At 56.2% G+C, this 21,781-nt stretch overlaps 3 protein-coding genes across 3 annotated transcripts; all 3 read right to left on the bottom strand.

Annotated features, from left to right (window-relative positions):
- Nucleotides 1–79: 79 nt before the first annotated feature.
- LOC120709419 lies at nucleotides 80–8,637 on the bottom strand. Its single transcript, XM_039995051.1, has 2 exons — nucleotides 6,826–8,637; nucleotides 80–2,167 (listed from the first exon to the last, which is right to left on the bottom strand). Exons 1-2 carry the CDS (start codon nucleotides 8,548–8,550, stop codon nucleotides 236–238), a joined length of 3,657 nt encoding a protein of 1,218 aa, XP_039850985.1. The 5' UTR covers nucleotides 8,551–8,637; the 3' UTR covers nucleotides 80–235.
- Nucleotides 8,638–11,876: 3,239 nt separating this feature from the next.
- On the bottom strand, nucleotides 11,877–14,055 carry LOC120705634 (peptide-N4-(N-acetyl-beta-glucosaminyl)asparagine amidase A-like). The gene has a single exon (XM_039990085.1). The coding sequence runs from the start codon at nucleotides 13,666–13,668 to the stop codon at nucleotides 11,971–11,973; it is 1,698 nt and encodes a 565-aa protein (XP_039846019.1). The 5' UTR covers nucleotides 13,669–14,055; the 3' UTR covers nucleotides 11,877–11,970.
- Nucleotides 14,056–18,425: 4,370 nt separating this feature from the next.
- On the bottom strand, nucleotides 18,426–20,427 carry LOC120710419 (peptide-N4-(N-acetyl-beta-glucosaminyl)asparagine amidase A-like). The gene has a single exon (XM_039996108.1). The coding sequence runs from the start codon at nucleotides 20,425–20,427 to the stop codon at nucleotides 18,622–18,624; it is 1,806 nt and encodes a 601-aa protein (XP_039852042.1). The 3' UTR covers nucleotides 18,426–18,621.
- Between the last annotated feature and the right edge of the window lie 1,354 nt (nucleotides 20,428–21,781).

Here is a 21,781-nt window from a genome sequence, read left to right as displayed (position 1 = left end):
TCCTTCGCATGTTCTGTTGTGGATCATTCACATCCTTTGCAGCTAAATAACACAACATGGTGATGCGATTGATAGTTGCTGATGACAATAGTATGTCATTGAATCTGAAGTGATGTGTTTATAAAGACATTTTCAAGTTTCTTACCAACTTTCTGAAGCATGAGCTACCTAAGAAATCTTTATTGAAGAAGCAAAGTAAACTGAAACATAGACCAAGTAAAACCTTTCCCATGCTTTACAGTTTGTTCACCAGCAACTTTCTTCTTGCTGACTGATCGTTCAACTTCGTGCTGGCCCCGCTATTTGCTCCTTTTGAACAAGAATCATCAAAGCGGTCGAAAAGTATAGTGTAGTTCCTGCTGCTCACATCCCTGAGATAGCATCCATCAGTTCCCACATACTTATAAACCTGATGGGTCTTCCCCAATCCACTGACTACCAAATTCTTCTTCACCCTCATTGTGCCACGTGCCGACTGCGTGTTCCGCAGAGAACTGAACGAGAAGCCCACTTTCCCACCAGATGTCTTCTTCTCATTGATACCAAATTTGACAAGTGAATCCAATGAGTACTCATCACCCACTTTATCTGAGGTTCCAGTATAAAGATACAGTGGGAAGACCTCATGAAACTCCCCGGAGAGAAGTACAGAAGAAGTATCCTTGACAAAAATGCCAGATTTTGCATCGATGGTTTGGTTCACGATTTGCACAGTGCCGTTTTTTCTAAACACATTGCTGTTTTCATAGCTGAATCTCTGGTAGAAACTTGTGGTGACCTCCCCGTATGACGATTTCACCCATCCAGTTGCAGAGATATGCCGACTTGCACTTGTCACAAACTGCCCATCTAACCCACTGAATTCAGAGTTCACATTAAAGTCCAATCCAGATGCATCATAGCTGATCAAGCTCCCAGTTGTCTTCTCACTCTTGTGATCCAACCATAGATGCAAATTGGCATCAATGTACCACACATCAAGAGCATCTGTAACGCCAAACCCAAAATCATGCTCCTTACCGTCCAGGAGCTTGCCCAAGAATGGTGTGATGTCAATGTCATATGTCGGGAGATTGAATGAGCCAATTCCGGTGATTGGTCGCCATAGAAGCGGATTGACACCGCCGGTGTAAATCACAGTGAATGGCCAAACAGCACCGACAACTTCACCATCCACCCTAGCTACAACTTCCCTGAATGCACCGTTGCCGGGAACGTCGGACAAGTTATTCGCCTGAATGTAATCATTGGGAGGATTGGTGTACCAGAACTCGTCGCTGGAGTGGAAGGAAACGAACACCTCAAGGACCGCCCGGTAGGTGTTTGACGGAATGGCGAGCGTCTTGGACTGCACATCGGTGGAATTCTGGATGGCGAACCACTGCCCGTCGTTCAAAGGCAGGCTCCTTGAGATGGGCAGAATCAGATCGGCCTGCTGCTGTTGCTGCGGCGGTGGCGGCGGGGCGGCGTGGAAGTAGAGGTGGAGCGTGAGGTTGGCGTGGTAGACGCCGGTGTACGTCTTGTCGACGAGGTTCCCGAGGTACACCGCGACCTCACCGGGCTCCGCGAGGAGGGCGGCGTACCTGGTGACGTCGCGGGATACGGACCAGAGGATGCCGTTGGGCCGCGGCTCGGCGGTGCAGCTGCGGAGCAGCTCGGCGCCGGAGAGCCAGACGCCGAAGATGCGGTCGAACTGGCGGCCGCGGCAGTCGGCGCTCCACTCGAGCACGGCGAGCGCGAGCGCCGCGCCGCGGGCCCGCGCGGCGGCGAGGCAGGCCGGCGGCGCGTAGGCGGCGGTGGCGGGGGGGCGGCCGTAGGTGGCGCCGAAGGTACCGGAGAGGAGCAGCGCGGAGCAGGGCCCCGCGCTGCCGCGCGGCGGGCGGATCGGGCGGTCCACCTCGAAGAAGGTGGTCGGCTGCTGCGACGCGGCGGGCGGGGCGGCGCGCAAGGACGCGCCGAGGCGGTGCCTGTGCCGCGCGGCGCCCGCGGCCGCCGCGGCGGGGTGGAGGAGCGCGACGAGGAGGAGGAGGAGGAGGAGGATGCTCGAGGCGGCAGCCGCGGGTGGCGCCATTGTTGGGAGCGGCGAGCACGAGGGGGCGGTTGAGGTGGATGAGTCTGGGAGACTCCCCCACTGACCTGTGGCCCTCTGAACCATGGGGCCCGCAGGTCAGTGGCACCGAGTCCCTCTGCAGTACTGCAGAGGAACCGGTTCCGGTTGAGGTGGACGGGAGGAGGAGCGGACAAGTAAACTGGCCGGGGGTTCAAACGAGGTGATCCAGGTGATGTTAATCTATTATTATTGTAGGTAGTTGTGATTTGAATTTGTTATGTTGTTGGTGGGAGTAATAAGATTCCGGCGGTTGGTGATTGACAGGTGGGCCTGAGTATGTTTTCTTCTTTCTTTTTCTGTAGTGTTTGGTAGCTCTCGAGTAGCGAATCACAAGATTTCGCGTGTTTTTGGATGAATTCTAACTTTCATTGCACAGGTTTTGTTTAGATATGAGAAATCGGATCTTTTTTTTACCAGATTTCATTTCATATGATAATCTCATCGTAGATTCTACTACTACTACTGGCCAAGCCGAATGAACCGATCCTGCGCTCATCGAGTCATTGCTCGTCCCGTCTTCCGCTGCTGTCGAGCAAGCGGAGGCACGGGCGCCCGCAGGGCCACCCTGGGCCAGGTCATTTACGAATCTGAATTCAGCAGTAACAGTCAGTGTATGGGAGATCATATTGTGTGCAGTACTGGGCACATGTGTCATGTGTGTGAGAGTACACAGCAGCATTCGAGTCGAGTAGAGTGGAGGCGTAGGCGTTGAAAGTCAATTTAGTCCTTGACGCTGTGATGGGGATCACACATAACTCCGCTTCTTCTTTTCTTTTCTTTTGAGAGAGAACACACAATTCAGCTAAGGGAGAACGGCAGGCATGATGGGCGTTAACGGGCCAACTCTACTCAATCAATCTCCTAGGCCCGTTTCGTGGGGCGATGTCGACGACCCAACCGCATGGGGGCCGACCCGTGTTTCTCCGTGTATGCCTTGCGCTTTTCTGCACCGACGTGACGTGACGGCCGTTATTTTCTTTTTTTTCTCTCTCTTCCTCCCGAACAACAGCCGTTGGTTTCTCATCGACTCATCCGCCTTCTGAATCAAATACTCGGAGAAATTGTTCTCACATGACAATTCATCTTCCGAAGTAGTATATTCACGTAAACTAAAGTGTACTATGTGCTGCTGGTGTCATGAAGTGCATTTCCCCAAATATTCCTTGCAGCATCCAATATTTCTGAAGAAAGAGTCCACATTCAAACTCCAAATTGTTTATTGCAGGTGCTCGTAAGTCGTAACAATTGTGTTTTCTTTATATTTCTGAAAAAAGGTGCGTGGGCCATGATGGATCAGTGAAGCAGAATGCTTGGGAGTTCTTTTCCTCAGTGGTCAGCGCTATTGCTGCCGTCCCTACCAGCACAGCATCGGATCCAAATCGAACGCGGCGGAGACATTCCTTGGCCTGCCCATGCCGCCCCCAGCTGGGAGCCATTAGCGAGACTGGAGGGCCCGGCTAATCCTTCCGCTTTGCCCAAGCCCCAAGATCAAGAGTAAATTCCCCCTATGCCATTAGAAAATTGAGATGATCCCTTATGTGTCATTGAAAATTAGCTTATCCCTTCTATGCCATCATTTATAATTTTTCTTCCCTTCTATGCCATTGCTGTTAACTTTCCCTACCGGATCCGTTAAAGAGTATTGGGAAAAAACCAAAATACCCCTCCGTTACCTTGTCCCCCCGAGCGCCCACGGAACCAGATTCAGTGACATCATGTCAAGGCGTGACATTGGGTGCATCTTGACTCTTGAAAATAGATCCAACGCCTACTACTAGTCAGGCCCGCAGTAAGCTAAAAAGTCTCCGTTTCACCCCGTTTCAGAGTAACGGACGGGAGACCGCGTGCCAGTGCCGCCCGCAGCGCCGCCTCCGTTCTCCCCGCGCTCGGCTCGACCGCCCGCGTCCGGTCGGCATGCCACGCTCGCCCCCAATCCAGCGGAGGTCCCAATCCCGCACCACGCGCGAGCGCCAGTCGACGGAGACGCCAGGTCGCCGCCGGGCCCGTCGTCCCGGCACGACTGGGAAGGTTGCGGCCGCCGCAGGAGCTCGCCGGGGACGCCGCCGCAAGCCGAGATGCGGCCTGCCGCGCATCGGGGAGCGGGCTGGAGAGCCGATTCCCCGGGAGCGCGTCGAGGCGGAGCAACCCGGACCGTGGGAGGCGGCCGGCCCGTGCGACGCCGGCGGCCGGTGGCTGGTGGCGCACGCCGGGGCTGGAAGAGAGGGCCGGAGGGCGACGACCGACTACAGCGAGCAGAGAGGAGCTAGGGTTCATCCAGGGACGAGCCTCTGCCGAGCCACCGCCAAGCCGCCGCCGGGCCATCACCGAGCCGCCGCAGATCCGCGGCCAAGCCGCCGCAGATCCGCGGCCGCTGCTCCGCCGTGGCCATCGGAGGGAGGAGGCACAGCGAGGGAGGAGGGCCACAGGCCACCGCGGCCGGATGAGGCATGGAGCATGGAGGAGGGACGCCGCGGCCGCCACGGCCGCCGAGGCAGGGAGGAGGGAGGGGGATCTGCCGGCGAGGGAAGCTCGAGTGCTCCATGGCAACCGCCGCGCAGACTCCGACCACCGCGGCGTAGGGCCCGGCCGCACCGCCCGCTGGCCCCGGCCGCCGCCGCGCAGGCCCTGGTCCGGCGCGGGGAGGGAAGAGCGCTCGCCGGGGAGGGAGCAGTCGAGAGGAGGAAGGAGGCACCCGCAACCGCGCTGCCCGCGCGGAGGCTGCCCCGCCGCACGCAGCTCGCTCCGCCGCGGCCGCTGTGCCTCACCGCAGCCACTCTGTCGCGGCCGCTGCGCCTCACCGCCGATGGAGAGGGCCCCTCATAAGCGGCGAGAGTCGGGAGGAGCGCCACCGGGGTCGGACCGCCCCGTCGTGCCCGCTCCACTGCGTCGCGCCGCCGCGCGCGGACCGCCCTGCCGTGGCCGCCCGTCGATGGAGAAAGCAGGAGGAGGCACGCAGGCCGCCCCGACGTCTACTCCGCCGGCCCCGACAAGCTCACACGCATAGGCCAACGACACCGCCCAGGCTGCGCCGCCGCGCGCCGACCACGCTCCGCCGCCCGGTCGTGCCACTCCGCCCTACCAGCGGCCGCGCGTGTCGCTCTGCCGTCGCCGGCGAGGGAGGGGGAGGAGGGGCGCCGGTGAGAGAGAGAGAGTGTGGAAGGGAGGAAGACGATGGGGATTGTGCGGGAGGAAGACGATGGGGACAGGCGGGGACGGGCCGCGGCGGCTGGGTGGTGTGCGAGGGCGCCGAGGCGAGGGCCGTGGCGGCTGGGCGGTGCGCACGGGCGCAGAGGATGGAAGGGAGTTCGGCAGCGAGAGAGGTCACGGGGGCGGCAGGGGCAGGCGCAGGTCAACAGCGCTGCCAAGCTGGGTGCGGTCAGCGCGGCGCCCCGGCACGGTGCGGCAGGGTGTTCCTTTCCCCGTCGCCCCGGGAGAGGGGAAGGAGAGGCCGAGAGGAGGAAGGAGGGGTAAAAAAGTCTGAACTTGAACCAATTTAACGCTGTTAACGTGTTTTCTGACAGCAATGGCACGGAGGGGATGGAAAATTAAAAACGATGGCACTGAAGGGATGTGCTAATTTTTAATGGCACATAGGGGATGGATTACATTTTTCAGTGGCACACAGGGAATTTACTCCAAGATCAATCAGTTCAAGCATTTTCGGCAGCCGTTTTGCTGACCGACATGTTCCGCGCCCGGCCGCATGGTAATTTTAGTTTAGTTTGTTAACCTAAATTTTAACAGTAGCATGATGCTTGCACTGCGCATCGCTCGGTCAGTTTGTCCTGAAATCTGCTGACACGGAATCAATGTCTCGTACGGCGCAGGGTCCCGGTGCACTAACACCGGTCACCAACGGGCATGATGTACAGCACGACCAAGAGACCAAAAATACGGGGTACAATACTGTACTATGACTAGATGTGGGCTGAACTTTCATTTCGAGAGCATGTTTTGAATGCTAGAATTTCGCAAGAATTCTGCAGGTGACAATCTAATAAAGACCCGTAGAATTCGAGTAAAATTCATGCGATTCGAAAACAAGCAATAAATTGCAAAGCCAGACCGGTAACTTTACATTTGTGGGGTTACATTAGGCCGTGTTTGGATGAATCCACGAAAACTTTTGCAAAGACGAATGCCTGCATGCAGTACTAAATGAAGTCTATTTGCAAAACTTTTTTAGGAATGGGTGTAACTTTTCGAGACGAATCTAATGAGCCAAGTTCCATCATGATTGGCTACTGTGATGCTACAGTAACCGCGCTCAATCATCCTCTAATCGTGCGGTCAAAGGCCTTATTAGCTAGAACAACTGCTACAGTACCATAGTTGTGGAGGTAATTTTGTAATTAGACTTTATTTAATACTCCTAATTATTGGTCAAAGCATCGTTTCTCTCTCATCAAAACATTTTCACTCCACAACCAAACATGGCCTTACATGCGCTATTACTTGCTGCATCACATTCACATCGCATCTTTTCTTATTGAAAGCGGAGCACACGAAAACGACACCCATCATATTAAATTCCATAATTGGGGACTAGATGGGGCCGGTACGCTTGCTTGGCCACCGCCGGATCGAGTTTTTTCCTCCATTTACACCCTGTCGGTTGTCGCTCCCCGCCTCCCCCGGCCGTAATCCGCTGTGCCACCGCCCCGCGCGGCGGCCGGGGTCGCCGACACGGCGCTCACTGTCGGCGACGGGCGTCAGCGGCCGCGCGTGCCGGCGCACGACGCGTCGTAATGGTCGAAAAGCACGTCGTACCCGACGCTGCTCACGTTCCTCAGGTAGCAGCCGCCGTCGGAGGCGCCGTACGCGTACGTCTGGTGCATCCGCCACGACGCGCCCACCACGGCGTCGTCCCGGAGCGTCACCTCCGCCGCCGCCGCCTGCTCGTTCCGCAGCGTGCTCGTCGCGGCGCCGCCGCCCCGGACGCGCGACTCCTCGAACCCGATCTCCACGCTCCGCATCAGCCGCTGCGAGGGCGTGCCGCTGCCGTCGCCGCCCAGGAAGATGTAGAGCGGGAAGCTCTGCTGCACCCGCTGCTGCGCGGCCGCACCCCCGCCGGCGACGTCGGTCAGCGCGTCCGTCGTCTGGTTGATCGCCTGCGCGCTGCCGTGGCCGCTCACCACGTTCGTGTTCGCGAAGCCGAGCCGCTGCGTGAACGTCGTGGTCACGTTGCCGCGGGACGAGCTCACCCACCCCGTGGCCGTGATGTTGCGGCTCGCCGTCGCCTCGTACTCGCCGTCGATGCCGTCCGCGGAGCGCGAGACGATGCTGCCGGCGAGCTTCGGTGCGTCGTACGCGATGAGGCCGCCGGTGGTCTTGGAGCTCCTGGGGTCGAGCCAGAGGTGGAGGTTGGCGTCCACGTACCAGGAGTTCTGCGCGTTGGTCACCGCGAACCCGAGCTCGTGCTGCTCGCCGTCCAGGAACTTGCCCAAGAAGGGCGTGAGCTCGATGTCGTAGGTGGGGAAGTTGAAGGACCCAATGCTGGTGATGGGGCGCCAGATGAGGGGGTTGATTCCGCCGGTGTAGATCACGGGGAACGGCCACACCGCGCCGACGATGTCGCCGTCGAGATGGACGGTGACCTCGCGGAACGGCCCGTTCTGCTCCGGCGTGTTCATGTACCAGAACTCGTCGGCGTAGTGGGACGACACGTAGACCTCGAGCACCGCGCGGTACGCGTTGGCCGGCACTGCCAGGCGCGTGGACTGCACGTCGGTGGCGTTCTGGACCACGAACCAGAGCCCGTCGTTGAGCGGCAGGCTCCTCGAGATGGGGACGACGACGTCGGCCGCCGCCGGCTGCGGTGGCGGCGGCCGCGCGCGCCCGGCGCGGCGGAAGTAGAGGTGGAGCGTGAGGTTGGCGTGGTAGACGCCGTTGTAGGTGTCGTCGATGAGGTTGCCGAGGTACACGGCGAGCGTGGCGTTGCCGGCGGCGAGGAGCGGCGCGTACCTCGTGACGTCCTTGGACACCGACCACGCCACGCCGCCGGGCTTCGGCTCCGCGGTGCTCCCCCGCAGAATCTCGGCGCCGCCGACCCAGACGCCGAAGACGCGGTCGTACTGCACCCCGCGGCACTCGGCGCGCCACTCGAGCACCGCGAGCGAGACGGCGCCGGCGCCCCGCAGGCAGCTCGGCGGCGAGTACGCCGCGGTGACGGGCGGCTTGGTGAGCGTGAAGGCGAAGGCGTGCGAGAGCAGGAGCGTGGAGCAGGGCCCCGAGCTCCCCTTGGGCGGGCGCAGCGGGCGGTCGACCTCGAAGAAGGTGGTCCTCGACGACCTCCTGTGGCGCGGCAGCGCCGCCTCCACCGCGGCGATGTCCTCGGCGGAGAAGCGGAGGTCGCGAGGCAAGGCGGCGGCGAAGTGGGAGAGCAGGGCGAGGCTGAGGCAGAGGAGGAGCGAGCGGGAGGCAGGGGAGGACGCCGACATGGCTGCTAGCTCGGTGGCGCGGGGCGAAATGGGCGGCGTTGCATGTAGTGTCCGCGAGCGTGAAGGCTGCGGATTTAAACCCGGCGAATTGCAGCGGGTGAAATTTACTAATAAATCAGAAAACAACAATAATATAATAATATACTATATACATCGTTATCTTACTCCTATCTACGCGGCATGAACAAAGTGGATATGTTGCTGTGAGTGCCGTATAATGGCAACGCAAAGTGTACTTGGTTGGTAGACGAATCATGCGGCTTTTGGGAGAGTTTGAGCTGTCCACTAGTATAGTCCATGATCAATGTACACACAAAAAAAAAGAAATCAAAAGAGGCGTGTTCAAAATTATCTTGTGCTTAAAGCGTCCGGAAGCTCATGTTCCCCCAACGAAACACACAGCCTTTTAGGTTTCGCATGCAGAAAAGATATCCGTTTTATAGTGAGAAGAAGAGAAGATCCTCCATTGCCTCAAAGCCGTATAGAATTTCTGACGACATGTTTGACCTGACAAAACATAAGGATTCTGGCCATTTCACTTGGAACAAAAAACAAACGTGCTAGTAGATTTCAAATTCTGGATACTCGCAAAAAAAAAAGATTTCAAATTCTGGATGAAACGGTCTATTCGCCGTACCACCGTTCATCAAACCGAACATTCCGTTAGACTTGGATCCCAAATCAAAATCTGACCAAACGAATCGGAGGATTTAATACTCGCGCGAGGGGGGCCCAAAAGGCCAAAACAGCTGCATGTGCGCACTCCCAGTCCCACTCGGAACGGTGACTCGATACTGCGTCGGACATCATTAGCGCGGATCAGATAAGCTACGCACACGCACACAAACTCGTGGCCTCTGAGCGCAAACAGTCTCAGCTCTCGACTCCCCTGACACGGAGGGGATTAGCTAGAAGCCTAGAAGAAGAGCCCACAGGATGTAGCCACCATGCTGTCGGCAGCTCATCATCAGTCAACACAAACACTGATAACTAGGCCAAAACCAAGCGACAAATCAGCATCAACTTGAATACAAGTAGCGTACCTGCTAGGAATCTAGGATACTACCCGTTCACATTTCAGAAGCAATCTCAGCCTGCAGCTGTAATGTGCAGTGGCAGCTGCCGGAAGGATACACAGTCAGACAATTCAGTGCGCCTGAAGGAACACAGATCGTCCTAGAGCTCTCGCATTCACCGCGGGACGAAGAAGGAAGACGGTGAGGTACTGAGGTCAGATTGTCGGGCAGCCTTGCCATCCCCAATCCTTCGGCCAGTTGTGCAAAGATTGGAGCTTCAGTGCATCCCACGATCACCACTCCAGTACTCCCTCCGTCCCTAATTAAACGTCGTCAGAAAATTGACACAGCAACCAATACAATAGGCAAAAGACCCTAACACCCCCTATGTTTATTAGCCGACACATTCGGAGACACGCCATTAAATGTTGTATCTGTGGTGTGAAGAAGCATGCGTGGCACACACAACATATTAAAAAATCAGTTGTCACCCCTACTTTTTCACATTTAAACATGCAGCACAGTATTTTGGAATTAAAAAAATAGAAGAGGTCGACGCATGGTGCGGTGCAGGCGTGCGGCAGCTACGGCTGGCAGGGTAGGCGGCGACACTTAATTAGGGACATGCTACTGTAGCTAGAACGACGATTAATAAGGGACGGAGGGAGTAGGTAGTTAGATTAGCACACGTGAGCGCAAATCTTTCCTTTTTTAATGCTCTTTTTTCTGCATGGTTGCGGATCATTTCCACTCGCTGAATCGAGCGCGATGGATCGTCAAGGCGTCGTCTCTCCGACAGAATCAGCTGGCGATCACTGGACCGTGCATGCAGTGTCCAAAAAGCTAGGCTGGAACTGATCCAGGCCTCGTTTTCTCGTCTCCTGCTGCTGCTTGCCTGCTTCTGCTCTCTCTGATCGGTCCCGGTTTGGTTTGCACTTGCAGAATAGCAGGGTGGGGAAGCCACGTAAGCGGCCCGGCGAGTCCGAGCCGAGCGGAGCGGAGCCAAGCCAAAGCTCTTGGTCCGCCATGCTCCCCAAGTCGTCGCCGCGGCGATTGTATCGGCGTGTGGACCGGCCCGACGGCGGCCGCGTACCAACCGCCGAACCGCGACCGGCGCCGGCGAGCGACGCCGACGCGCCGTGCCGTTCCGCCGTTCGGCGTTGGGATCAAGAGTTCAATGTGCAGCCCCCCCGGCGGAGGCGGGCAGGCGGCGGCGGCGCGCGCGACAGCGTGTCCTTGGGCCCACTGGCGCGTGGGCCCGGGTGCCGGCTCGTCGCGACTCGTGGAATGGAACGGCCTTTTCGGCTGCCGGGCGAGGTCTGGGCTCGCGGGCTCAAAAGGCCGCGCGCGACGGCGACGTCTCTCCTAACGGAACGGTCCTGATGATGGGTGTCCTTGGATCCACGTCCACTCGTGTCTCGGCTGCATGACAAGTGGGGCCGCGCTCCTCGCCTCTCAGACCGTTGGGCCCGCCCTGCTTGGGCGATGTGGATTGACCTGTCACCTGTGGATAGGATGAGGGCCGTGAGGTGGGCGCTACCCTATTGCCCATCTCTGCGCGCCGCCCTCGTCATGGATGGATATGCCAAGTCTCGAGTCCAAAAATCCAACACGAGCAATAGGACCATCGTTCATGGCGCGAGGCGTTGTTGGAGTTGGAAAGGGACTGCAGTTTTGTTACAACCCCGTGCTTACGGTCACGGAGCCGATCGAGTTGGCAGAGTAGCCATCAATCAAACGTCTGTACCTGTAGTCCATCATCAGGGAGGCCCTTGACCTTGGGTAGCACGAAGAAACTTTCCGCAGCTCGTCCTCAAACAGGTGAAAAGAGAGAATAACTACGCATCTCATGACCATGAGCTCATGCAATGCAATTAGCAAAAGCAAACGAGGCAGACATGCAAGAAAAATGATATGGCTTCTACATCTACAAATGTAGCAGTTAATCACTGCGTTCGGCTGGTATGGTTGGCTCCAGCGCTACAGTGATTCCCCCTCACATCCCTCCAGCTCCAGCCTCCAGCTACCAGCCAGGTAACAGTGTTTTTCTCTCACAGTACTCCAGCTCCAGCCTCCAGATCCAGCCTGACGAACGTAGTGAATATGTTGTTATTGTACTACTTAACTAATAAAAATGCGGCAGTGGGTGCTAAATGTGGATGAACATCCTAGATCCTACATATGGGTGTGACGTGATGTTTTTTTTATGGCCATTATATTAGTTGTCATTGTTTTTTTTCAAAAAATAATAATAGTTTTTATTTTTATTTTAGGCACACATACAAGTAGCCTTTGGTGGGTACAAGCAGAGAGAGGAAAAAAGTTGGAACTAGAAGATAGTTTGACATGTTTCGGATTCTTCATAATGGGCTAATGCCAGCCCAAACAAATTGGGCCCATAACATCAGCTGGCAGCGCCGGCTGCACTGACACTGACAGCGCCGCCTCCGGAAGAAGTCCCCTTCACGCAGACCTCATTGGAGTGGTCCGACACGATGCCGTAACCGCTGCTGGTCACGTTCCTGAAGTAGCACCCGCCGGTGGCCTCGTACCTGTACACCTGCCGGACGCCCCACGACTTCCCGCCCCCCTCCTCGTCCTCCACGACGCTGCTCTGCGTGGTGCGCAGCGACCGGTACCCGGGCCCCGTCCACCACCCGCCGGCGGCCACCGTCGTCTCGTCCAGCCCGTGCGTGACGGTCAGCCGACCCTGCTCGTACAGCCATCCGAGCGGGGAGCTCCGGCGCGCCTGCACCGAGTACAGGACATCGCCGGCGTGGTCCGCGGCGGAGACGCCGGCGCGCGCGACGGTGGTCCGGTCCAGCGTCTCGAAGGTGAGCGTGTACTCGAGGCCGAACGTCTGCGTGGCGTTGGTCGTGATGTTCCCGTACGACGACGCCACCCACCCGGCGGCGGAGAAGAGCCGGCTGGCCGTCGCGTGGTGGTGGGTGTCCACAGGGTCGCCGGACTGCGAGGACGTCGCGTTCGCCGCCGGCGCGACGTAGCTCGTGAGGCCTGCCGTCGTCGCCGTGCTGCCGGGGTCCAGCCAGAGGTGGAGGTTGGCGCCGACGTACCACGCGTCCAGGGCGTTGGTCACCGCGAACCCGAGCTCGTGCGCCTTGCCGTCCAGCAGCTTACCCAGCAGCGGCGTCAGCTCGACGTCGTACGTCGGGAGGTTGAACGAGCCGATGGGGGCGATGGGCCGCCAGAGGAGGGGGTAGATGCCGCCGGGGTAGATGACGGGGAACGGCCACGCCACGCCGGCGAGGACGCCGTCGACGCGGACGGTGACCTCGCGGAACGGGCCGTTGCGGTACCCGGGCTGGTTCGTGTACCACGACTCGTCGTCCCCGTGGGACGAGACGTAGAGCTCGAGAACCGCGCGGTAGGTGTTGGACGGCAGCGCGACGCTCGTGGACTGCACGTCGTCGGCGCTCCGGATCTGGTGCCACAGCCCGCCGCCGTTCGAAGGCAGGGCTCTCGACACCGGGACGACGATGTCGGCGGGAGCCGTGGCGGGGAGCGGCCTCGTCGCCGCCGGCGCGCGGCAGAGGTAGAGGTGGAGCGTCACGTTGGCACGGTACACACCGGTGAGCGTGCTGTTGACGAGGTTGCCGAGGTAGACGGCGAGCGTGGACCTGCCGGCGGCGAGGAGGGACGCGTACTTGGTCACGTCCTTGGAGACGGACCAGGCGATGCCGTCCGGCGGCGGCGCGGCGGTGCTGCCGCGGAGGAGCTCGGCGCCGCCGAGCCAGACGCCGAAGATCCTGTCGAGCTGGGCTCCCCGGCAGGCGGCGCGCCACTCGAGAACGGCGAGGGAGATCGCCGAGGCGCGCCCGCCCACCGCGACGAGGCAGCGCGGCGGGGAGTACGCGGCGGTGGCGGGCGGCTTGGCGAAGGTGGACCCGAAGGAGCTCGAGAGCAGGAGCGTGGAGCACGGGCCGGAGCTGCCCGACGGCGGGCGGAGCGGGCGGTCCACCTCGAAGAAGGTGGTCGGCCGCGACGCGTCGGCCGGGGATTCGCGCAAGCGCCGAGGTGAGGCGACGGTGGCTGGGATCATCAAACAGAGGAGGAGGGCGAGGTGAACGCAGGACGCGGCCATGGGTTCAGATCGTGGTGGTGGCAGTTTGCTGCGTTGCTGCGCGCGCCAGGGCAGCTTAAAACTTGAGGGAGGATCGCAAGGACCTGGTCAACCTCGACCTCGAGGATAAGGCCATTGAAAGGAACAGTTAACACCGGCGTTCTGGATTGCATAACATCTGCAGCCAGCGGATTAGACCTGAAGGGCAAGTTTGCAGATCACGTCCCCTTCATTTTGGCAAACACTGCCGCTGAACGTTCAAAGCTGCAGACGAGCTCGGCCATGTCGCATGTCGGCGACGGACTCGGCGCCAGCGGCCGGTGGTCCTGGCAGCTCCGCCTGCCAGCTGCCGCGGACGAGACGGGCGCTGAGCCGCTGACTCTGGTCTCTGATTTCGGCCGGCGTATGTACTCCAGGTCAGGTCGGCTTGCATTGCAGGATACTAGGGCAGATAAGGATCCACTGGTCAACCGGGAATAGTTTGCTCCATTTCGATCTCCATTGACCGGAGGTCCACTTTGGCGTGTATGCACTATGAGCACACGATCGATGTGCGTGGCCCCCACTGCCCCCGGAGCACCAAGAGGAGATAATCCAACTTTGCTCCGTCTCTCTCTCTCTCACACACGGTACCTTCATGTCCTGTTCATACCATTTCTTCGTCATATGTTTTTTTCGTCATATGTTTAGGTCTAAGGGACCGGTCAGACCGGTCGCGGTGAGAATCGGCGACGGCCGACGAACACGAACCCGGGAGGGACCCCGTCAGGGTAGGCGCACGTAGGGTTGTTCTAGGATAGGCAGGCCACCTAAAACGCCTTCAAACGTCGCGGAGACGAAGGAAGAACAACAGAGGGGGTTGAAAAAGCTAGGGTTTGGAGAAGAGGATAAAAAGTAAGGTTTGTATTGATTTTGTTCGATTGTCCCTTCTAATCGGCCGTGACCCTTTATATTTATAGGGTGGGGTGGACTTATCCCGTAAGAAATCCTGTTTACAGATCTAAATCTATGAAAAACCCTAGTTGTACTCGGACTCTACCTGGACCGGTCAGACCGGTCGGACTTACCGGTCAGACCGGTCGGTCCCTGCCGGACAGGCCGCAGTGCCTCTATCGGTCAGACCGCTTGGTCAGACCGGTTGGTGCCAATTTTGGCTGTCAACATATGCCCCCCCTGTTTTTTTAGTAAAACTCGTTTGCCAAAAAAACATTCTTCTGAGCCAAAATTGTCTAAGGGCGATGATTAACACTACATCGGCCATGTTTTGCTCAAGTCAATGTTGAAACAACTTGTTTGGGCCACCACACCTTCTTCATTGTCGTTGACGTCTTTGGCACGGTCTCCACTTGTTGTCCCATTGCCTCCTTCTTGCGCATACGTTGCAGCCTTCGCTTCTGAGTATGAGACAAACCTGAGGGACACCACCTCGGCTGTAAATACTTTGAATCTTGCTCCTTGCTCTTCCCATTCTCTTTGCTGCAATCAACATCTTGCTTGACCGGATTATTGCTAGCAATAATCGGTCTTTGTAATAATGTATGATTTGGATACATAGAAGGATATTGAATATAATATGATTGCATATGCATCCTGCTATAATTCATAGATATATAAAAGTAAGGATACTAGCAATACCATGGAGCAATCGGTCCACTAGATGAAGTATAATTACTTTGACTCGATTGTTCTTGATGTCTTGACGATGATCCTGTATCCTTGACTTCGCTTGGTGGCCCCTTCTGTCTCTGAGCACTCCCTTCCTTCTCATATTTGGCCAAGAGTTCTTTAAAACTCGGCCTTGTCTTAATTTTGAAGGAGTTCCCAGATTTACTGGGCACACTGGTCAGACCGGTCCCATGACCGGTCAGACCGGTCGAACCGGTCAGACCACCGCCATGGCCGGTCAGACCGGTCGACTTGTTGTCGGCCTTCTTCTTCTTGTCTTGCCCCCCGAGTATTTTTGCGCCTTGAGGGATCTTCTGTGTCAGCTTCTTTTCAGGTCTTTTATCACCAATAACTACATTCTTCCCCTTGGTTGATTCGGCTTGACTCGGCCGAACTAGCACTTTAGGATTATTCAATTCTAACATATGGACCGGGAAAGGAGTCTGATCAATTTGCATATTAGAAAGAACCAATTGTCCTTCATTAATGGCCGATTGAATTTGTCTACGTAACACATTGCAATCATTAGTAGCATGTGAGAAAGTATTATGAAATTTGCAATATGCTCGCCGCTTCAATTCTTCAAGCGACGGTAAAATATGTGACATTTTGACGTATCCAATCCTATATAACTCATCAAATATCCTTTCGCACTTGGATACATCAAAAGTACATTTTTCATCTTGCCGATTTTTCTGAATCGGCTTAAGAGCAGAATAAGTAAATGGTTTAGCTTGAGATGGCCAAGCAAACTCAGCAGCATACACATCATTAGATTCATCGTCCGAACAATTTGAATTGCATTCTAAAGTATGCACACTAGAACGATGATGTCTTTGAAACTCTTGAGGCTCTTTGCTTCGGCTTTCTATAGCCAAAGCTTTTTGATGCACCTGAGTAACGGTAAAGACATCATAGCCCTCTAATCTTTCTTTAATATGAGAGCACAAGCCATTAAAAGCCAAATCATCTAAATTCTTTTCTGCAATATTCACACTAAATCATCGATTTTTTGTATCGCGGAATCGTCTTATATAATCATTGACAGATTCATCACGCGATTGTCTAACCGATGTTAAGTGAGACAATTTAAGCTCAGCATGCCCACAGAAAAAGTGCTCATGGAACTTCTGCTCTAACTGTTCCCATGAGCCAATAGAATTAGGTGCCAAAGATGAAAACCATGAGAAAGCGGTTCCAGTCAAGGATAAAGAAAATAAACGCACTTTCAACTCGTTTATTGAACCAGCTTCTCCTAATTGGGCAAGATACTGACTAATATGCTCAAAAGTACTCCTAGTATCTTCCCCACTGAATTTAACAAACTCAAGCAACCTAAAACTAGCAGGGTATGCAACCGAATCAAACGAAGTAGGATACGGCTTTTGGTATGTGCGGGTTTTGCTTCTAACATCCACTCCAAAACTTTCTCTAAGCAGATTAGCCAAATCATTCTTATAATCAGTAAGCATTTTATCAAAATTACTTAAAGAATTTGGCTGTGTGGATGTAGATACCTCTCGCTGGTTTGAAACAAACTGACCGGATGGACCGGTCGGACCGGTTGGGGGGAACCGGTCTGACCGGGCTGATATACCGGTCTGACCGGTCTCTGCCGGTTTTGCCAACGCTGCACATATCGGTCGAACATCTCGTCGGAGATAGGACCAGGGTGTGGCACTGAATTCCTGGAGATTTCTGGTGGTGTGTACTGAACAATCTCGTTCGTTCGGCTAATGTTGGCCGAACCAGGAATACTCATAATAGGATCAGTGTATGTGGGTGTAACAGTTTGACCACTGAAATAATTTATCGACATCCCATATTGAGGTTGACTCGTAGGAGATGCTGCCGATGGTTGAGGAACATAAAATTCAGAAGTAGAAACAGATGGAGGTTCATCGGCTGATTCTGGTTTCTTACCAGCCGATTCCCTTTCCTTAGAGCTAAGTCAATTAACCCAATAAACATCACGCTCAGCTAACAATTTCTGAATTTGTTCCATAGTAACACCAGAAGGTGGAGCAGTTACAGCAGGTGTTACCTCAGTAGATGCATCCGAGGAAGTAGAAGTGAAGTCGATTTCTTTGATCTTGGTGACCTTGCCGCATCGACCGACCTTGATGCTCGCAAGCGCCACTTGTAGATCTTCTTCATCACGCTTCTTCTTGCGCTCCTCCAGCAGCAAACGAACGTCCTCCGGAAGATGCTCATATGAAGGGATGATGTTCTCCTTGTCGATTTCTGTGTTGGAGCCCATCTTCTTTGGAGTAGATTAGATCGGTTCTATTAACCAAGATCTTTCTTCTCCAGCAGAGTCGCCAAAAAGTATGTTGACGCAAATTTCGATCAACACACGAACGCACTAGATCGTGCGGCGCGAGAAAGAGCTCGATGTAGCTCTTCCTGCGTGGAGCGGTCAGACCGGTCAGACCGGTCGCCGGTGAGAATCGGCGACGGCCGACGAACACGAACCCGGGAGGGACCCCGTCACGGTAGGCGCACGTAGGGTTGTTCTAGGATAGACAGGCCACCCAAAACGCCTTCAAACGTCGCGGAGACGAAAGAAGAACAGCAGAGGGGGTTCGAAAAGCTAGGGTTTGGAGAAGAGGATAAAAAGTAAGGTTTGTATTTATTTTGTTCGATTGTCTCTTCTAATCGGCCGTGACCCTTTATATTTATAGGGTGGGGTGGACTTATTCCGCAAGAAATCCTGTTTAGAGATCTAAATCTATGAAAAACCCTAGTTGTACTCGGACTCTACCTGGACCGGTCAGACCGGTCGGTCCCTGCCGGACAGGCCGCGGTGCCTCTACCAGTCAGACCGCTTGGTCAGACCGTCAGACCGGTTGGTGCCAATTTTAGCTGTTAACAGAAAGCCACCGGATGCCACCGGAGGATGATGAAGCTAACTCGCCTTGGGATTGTACAGGGCTGGTGCATGCACATATGCCCACTGCCACGCGACAGCTTCTGAAGGGATGGTCACTGACTATGTATTCAGTGTTCACTCTTCAGCAGTTCAGCCTATATATTCAGGGTCAGGAAATACTTTGGTCTGCAAATTCAAAAGAAGAATTTGAGCTTCAAGTCACACCTTTGTTCGCAAGAAATAGGTTCCTCTCTTATTTCAACGGATACATCTTATAGTTATTACAATTTCTTTTCACCACTTCGCAAAAGTAAACTGACACACACATGTTCATGTAGGGACCTTTCTTCAATCCTTCGCTCCATCAGTCAAACAGCAAAGGCAAAACAATAACAAGAAATCAACCATCTCTGAACGATCAGCTTCGGTCTTACCTTTTACGAGCTCAGCCGCGCCGCTCCCGCAGGCGCCGCCCACTCCGCAACGCCGGTGGCGGAAGAGGGCGATCCATTCACGCAGGCCTCGTCCGAGTGGTCGGACACCACGGTGTAGCCGAGGCTGGTCACGTTCCGGAAGTAGCACGCGTCGGAGGCCTCGTACCTGTACGTCTGGTGCGTGCCCCACGACACCCCGACGGCGTCCCCTTCCTCCACGTCCACGTCCATCTCGCAGTCCTGCGCGTTGCGCAGCGACCGGGACCAGAACCCCGACCGGCCGGCGGCGACGCGCTCCTCGCCGAACCCCAGCCGCACGTTCCTCGCTATGGTGAAGGTGCTGTTGGAGGTCTGGTTCACCACGCCCACGAACATGTAGAGCGCGAAGCTCTGCTGCGCCTCCTGCGAGTAGAGCACGCCGGTGCGGTCGGCGACGTGGGCGCCGGAGTACGCGTCGGTGGTCTGGTTCACAGCCCGCAGGCTGCTGTCCTGCATCCTGTTCGTGTTCTCGTAGCCCAGCCTCTGCGTCCACGTCGCCGTGATCTTGCCGTAGGACGCCGTCTGCACCCACCCAGAGGCGGAGACGTGCCGGAACGCCGTCGTGTAGTAGAACTCGTTGCCGGGGCCCTCGGGCCGGGTCGCGATGGTCGAGTCCATCGGCGGCGCGTCGTAGCTGATGATGCTCGCCGTCGTCGCCGCGCACCGGGGGTCCAGCCACAGGTGGAGGTTGGCGTCGACGAGCCACACGTCCTGGGCGTTCGTCACCTGGAACGCGAACTCGTGCTCCTCGCCGTCCAGCAGCTTGCCCAGGAATGGCGTGACCTCGATGTCGTAGGACGGGAGGTTGAACGAGCCGATGCTGGTGATCGGCCGCCAGAGGAGAGGGTTGATGCCACCGGTGTAGACCACCGGGAACGGCCACACGGCGCCGACAATATCGCCGTCGATCAGAACGGTGACCTCGCGGAACGGGCCGTGGTCCTTGGGCGTGTTGGTGTACCAGAACTCGTCTTCCGAGTGGTACGAGAGGTACACCTCGAGAACGGCGCGGAAGGTGTTGGTCGCCACGGCGACGCTCGCGGATCCGACATCGAGGCCGTTTTTGATCTGGAACCACAACCCGTCGTTCAGTGGCAGGTTCAGCGAGATCGGAACGATGGCGTCGGCGGGCCCCAACCCGGGCTGCGGCGGCGGCGCCGGCGGGTGGCGGAAGTAGAGGTGGAGCGTGACGTCGGCGTGGTACACGCCGGTGTACTGTTCGTCGACGATGTTGCCGAGGTAGACGGCGAGGATGGAGTTGCGGGCGGCGAGGAGCGACGCGTACTTGGTCACGTCCTTGGAGACGATCCACTCGACGCCGCTCTGCCGAGGCTCGGCGGTGCAACCCCGGAGGAGCTCGGCGCCGCCGAGCCAGACGCCGAAGATGCGGTCGAACTGGACACCACGGCACGTGGCGCGCCACTCAAGGACGGCGAGCGAGATCGCCGAGGCGCGGCCGCCCGCCGCGGCGAGGCATGGCGGCGGCGAGTATGCGGCCGTCACGGGGGGCTTGGTGTATGTGTACGCGAAGGAGTGCGAGAGGAGCAGCGTGGAGCACGGGCTGAAGCTGCCCGGCGGCGGCCTGTGCGGCCGGTCCACCTCGAAGAAAGTGCTCGGCTGATCCGGCCGTGGCGGCGGCGGCGCGGCCTCTTCAAGCGCCGCGACCTCGGACGCGGAGAGACGGAGCTTGTGAGGAGATGAAGCAATGGAGACCGGGACGAGGGACGTGATGACAAGGAGGAGGGAGAGCACGTAGGAGCTGGCCGCCATGGCTGATGCCTGGGAGTAGAGGAGGGAGAGACCGAGAGAGCGCTTGTGCTTTGGCGCGCTTCTTGGAGTGGACGGAATTTAAAAGGGCGGTGAAGAGTAGAAGTGAAGTAGAGCGCACTCCTTTTTTGCTGCTGCACGGACCATGTGAGATGCTCCGATTCCCTGAGTTAGTGACGGTAAGTTGGATTGCAAGTCACACAGCGACACTTGGGCTCATCAGTTGATCTAATGGGGCCTAATGATGTAGTTAAATGTTTAATCAGGTTTGGATTGCAAGTTTAACTTGGTAGACGCATAGAATGGGGCTCTAAAGTTTGCTAATACAGACAGCTTGTGCAGGAAATTCTTATGGTTTACTGGACTAATATTTACATGGAGCCAAACATAGCTTATGTTAAATTTGAGAATCAGAAGCATATGCATCCAAAAAAAATGGCAACCTAGCTCTTTCGTTCAGAATTCTTAAACGAAAAAAAAACAAGCAGGACCTCCCTTTTTTTTTTGGACGACATCATGCTAAGAAACAGTGTATCTTCTCTTGTCATTGTGAAGCCAGAAGGTCCAACCTGTGCTATTTTCTGAATGGCTGAAATGCATGTTCTACATTGGTAATAATGGATGAAGCGGGATACTTGCAGCTGTCCCCGGTAGCCCTGGTATCTGAAGTGGTGGCGGCTGATTGGGTGGCAACTTTGCCTTGCTTTGCTTCGGGGGCTGGCTGTTTTGATAATTCTCTTCCTGATTGGGATGGTGCGCCTGTAATAAGCAAACAGTTGAGTGCCCACACTATACCTACATACTCTGCAGGAACCTGCTGCTGTTCTACAGCAATGCCATGCTCTGCTTCGGCCTTCTGAGGAACAAGTGCTGCACCAGGTCTGCTGCAGCACTGAAAGCTGAAAGCCTGCACTGGGCTATTTGCTTGGGCCTTCACATACAAGTACAGTACAGATTCCATCTGCTGGGGGGCTAGACGTTGGGCTGCAATTTCGTTCGTTCGCTATTAAATGTTGGGCTGGCCCGTGACTCTCGCCCCGTCTAACCAAAGGCCCAAATCCGGCCTGGCGTACCAGACCAGTTTGATTGCACGATTAGGCCATTCTCGGGAGCCCTGCCCAGTGCCCACAGTTTCTTTCAAGGTCTTCTTGATGCACCTCCGTAATTCTTCCGAAAAGAAGGTAATGGAGAGGATTTTTTTTTTGCGAAAGAATGTAGTAGTAGTAGTTTGCGAGTTTCGCTCGCAGGATCTTGTTCTCAGAACTGACTTTTTACAGCGGCACTGAATTCTACTAGTACGAGTGTACGACTGACGGTGGGTAGCATCAATTTTAATTTTTACCAGCCTCTCGCGATG

Source organism: Panicum virgatum, chromosome 5K, assembly GCF_016808335.1.
Source record: "Panicum virgatum strain AP13 chromosome 5K, P.virgatum_v5, whole genome shotgun sequence".
Classification (NCBI taxonomy): Eukaryota; Viridiplantae; Streptophyta; class Magnoliopsida; order Poales; family Poaceae; genus Panicum; species Panicum virgatum.
This window is presented reverse-complemented; position numbering and strand designations above follow the sequence as displayed.

Excerpts from the sequence above, each read along its gene's own strand:
- LOC120705634 (XM_039990085.1), bottom strand. The coding sequence starts at position 13,668 with ATGGCCGCGTCCTGCGTTCACCTCGCCCTCCTCCTCTGTTTGATGATC.
- LOC120710419 (XM_039996108.1), bottom strand. The coding sequence starts at position 20,427 with ATGGCGGCCAGCTCCTACGTGCTCTCCCTCCTCCTTGTCATCACGTCC.
- LOC120709419 (XM_039995051.1), bottom strand. The coding sequence starts at position 8,550 with ATGTCGGCGTCCTCCCCTGCCTCCCGCTCGCTCCTCCTCTGCCTCAGC. Across the intron at positions 2,168-6,825 it reads GCGCCGGCACGCGCGGCCGC|CCTGCGGGCCCCATGGTTCA; the intron begins TGACGCCCGTCG and ends CGGTGCCACTGA.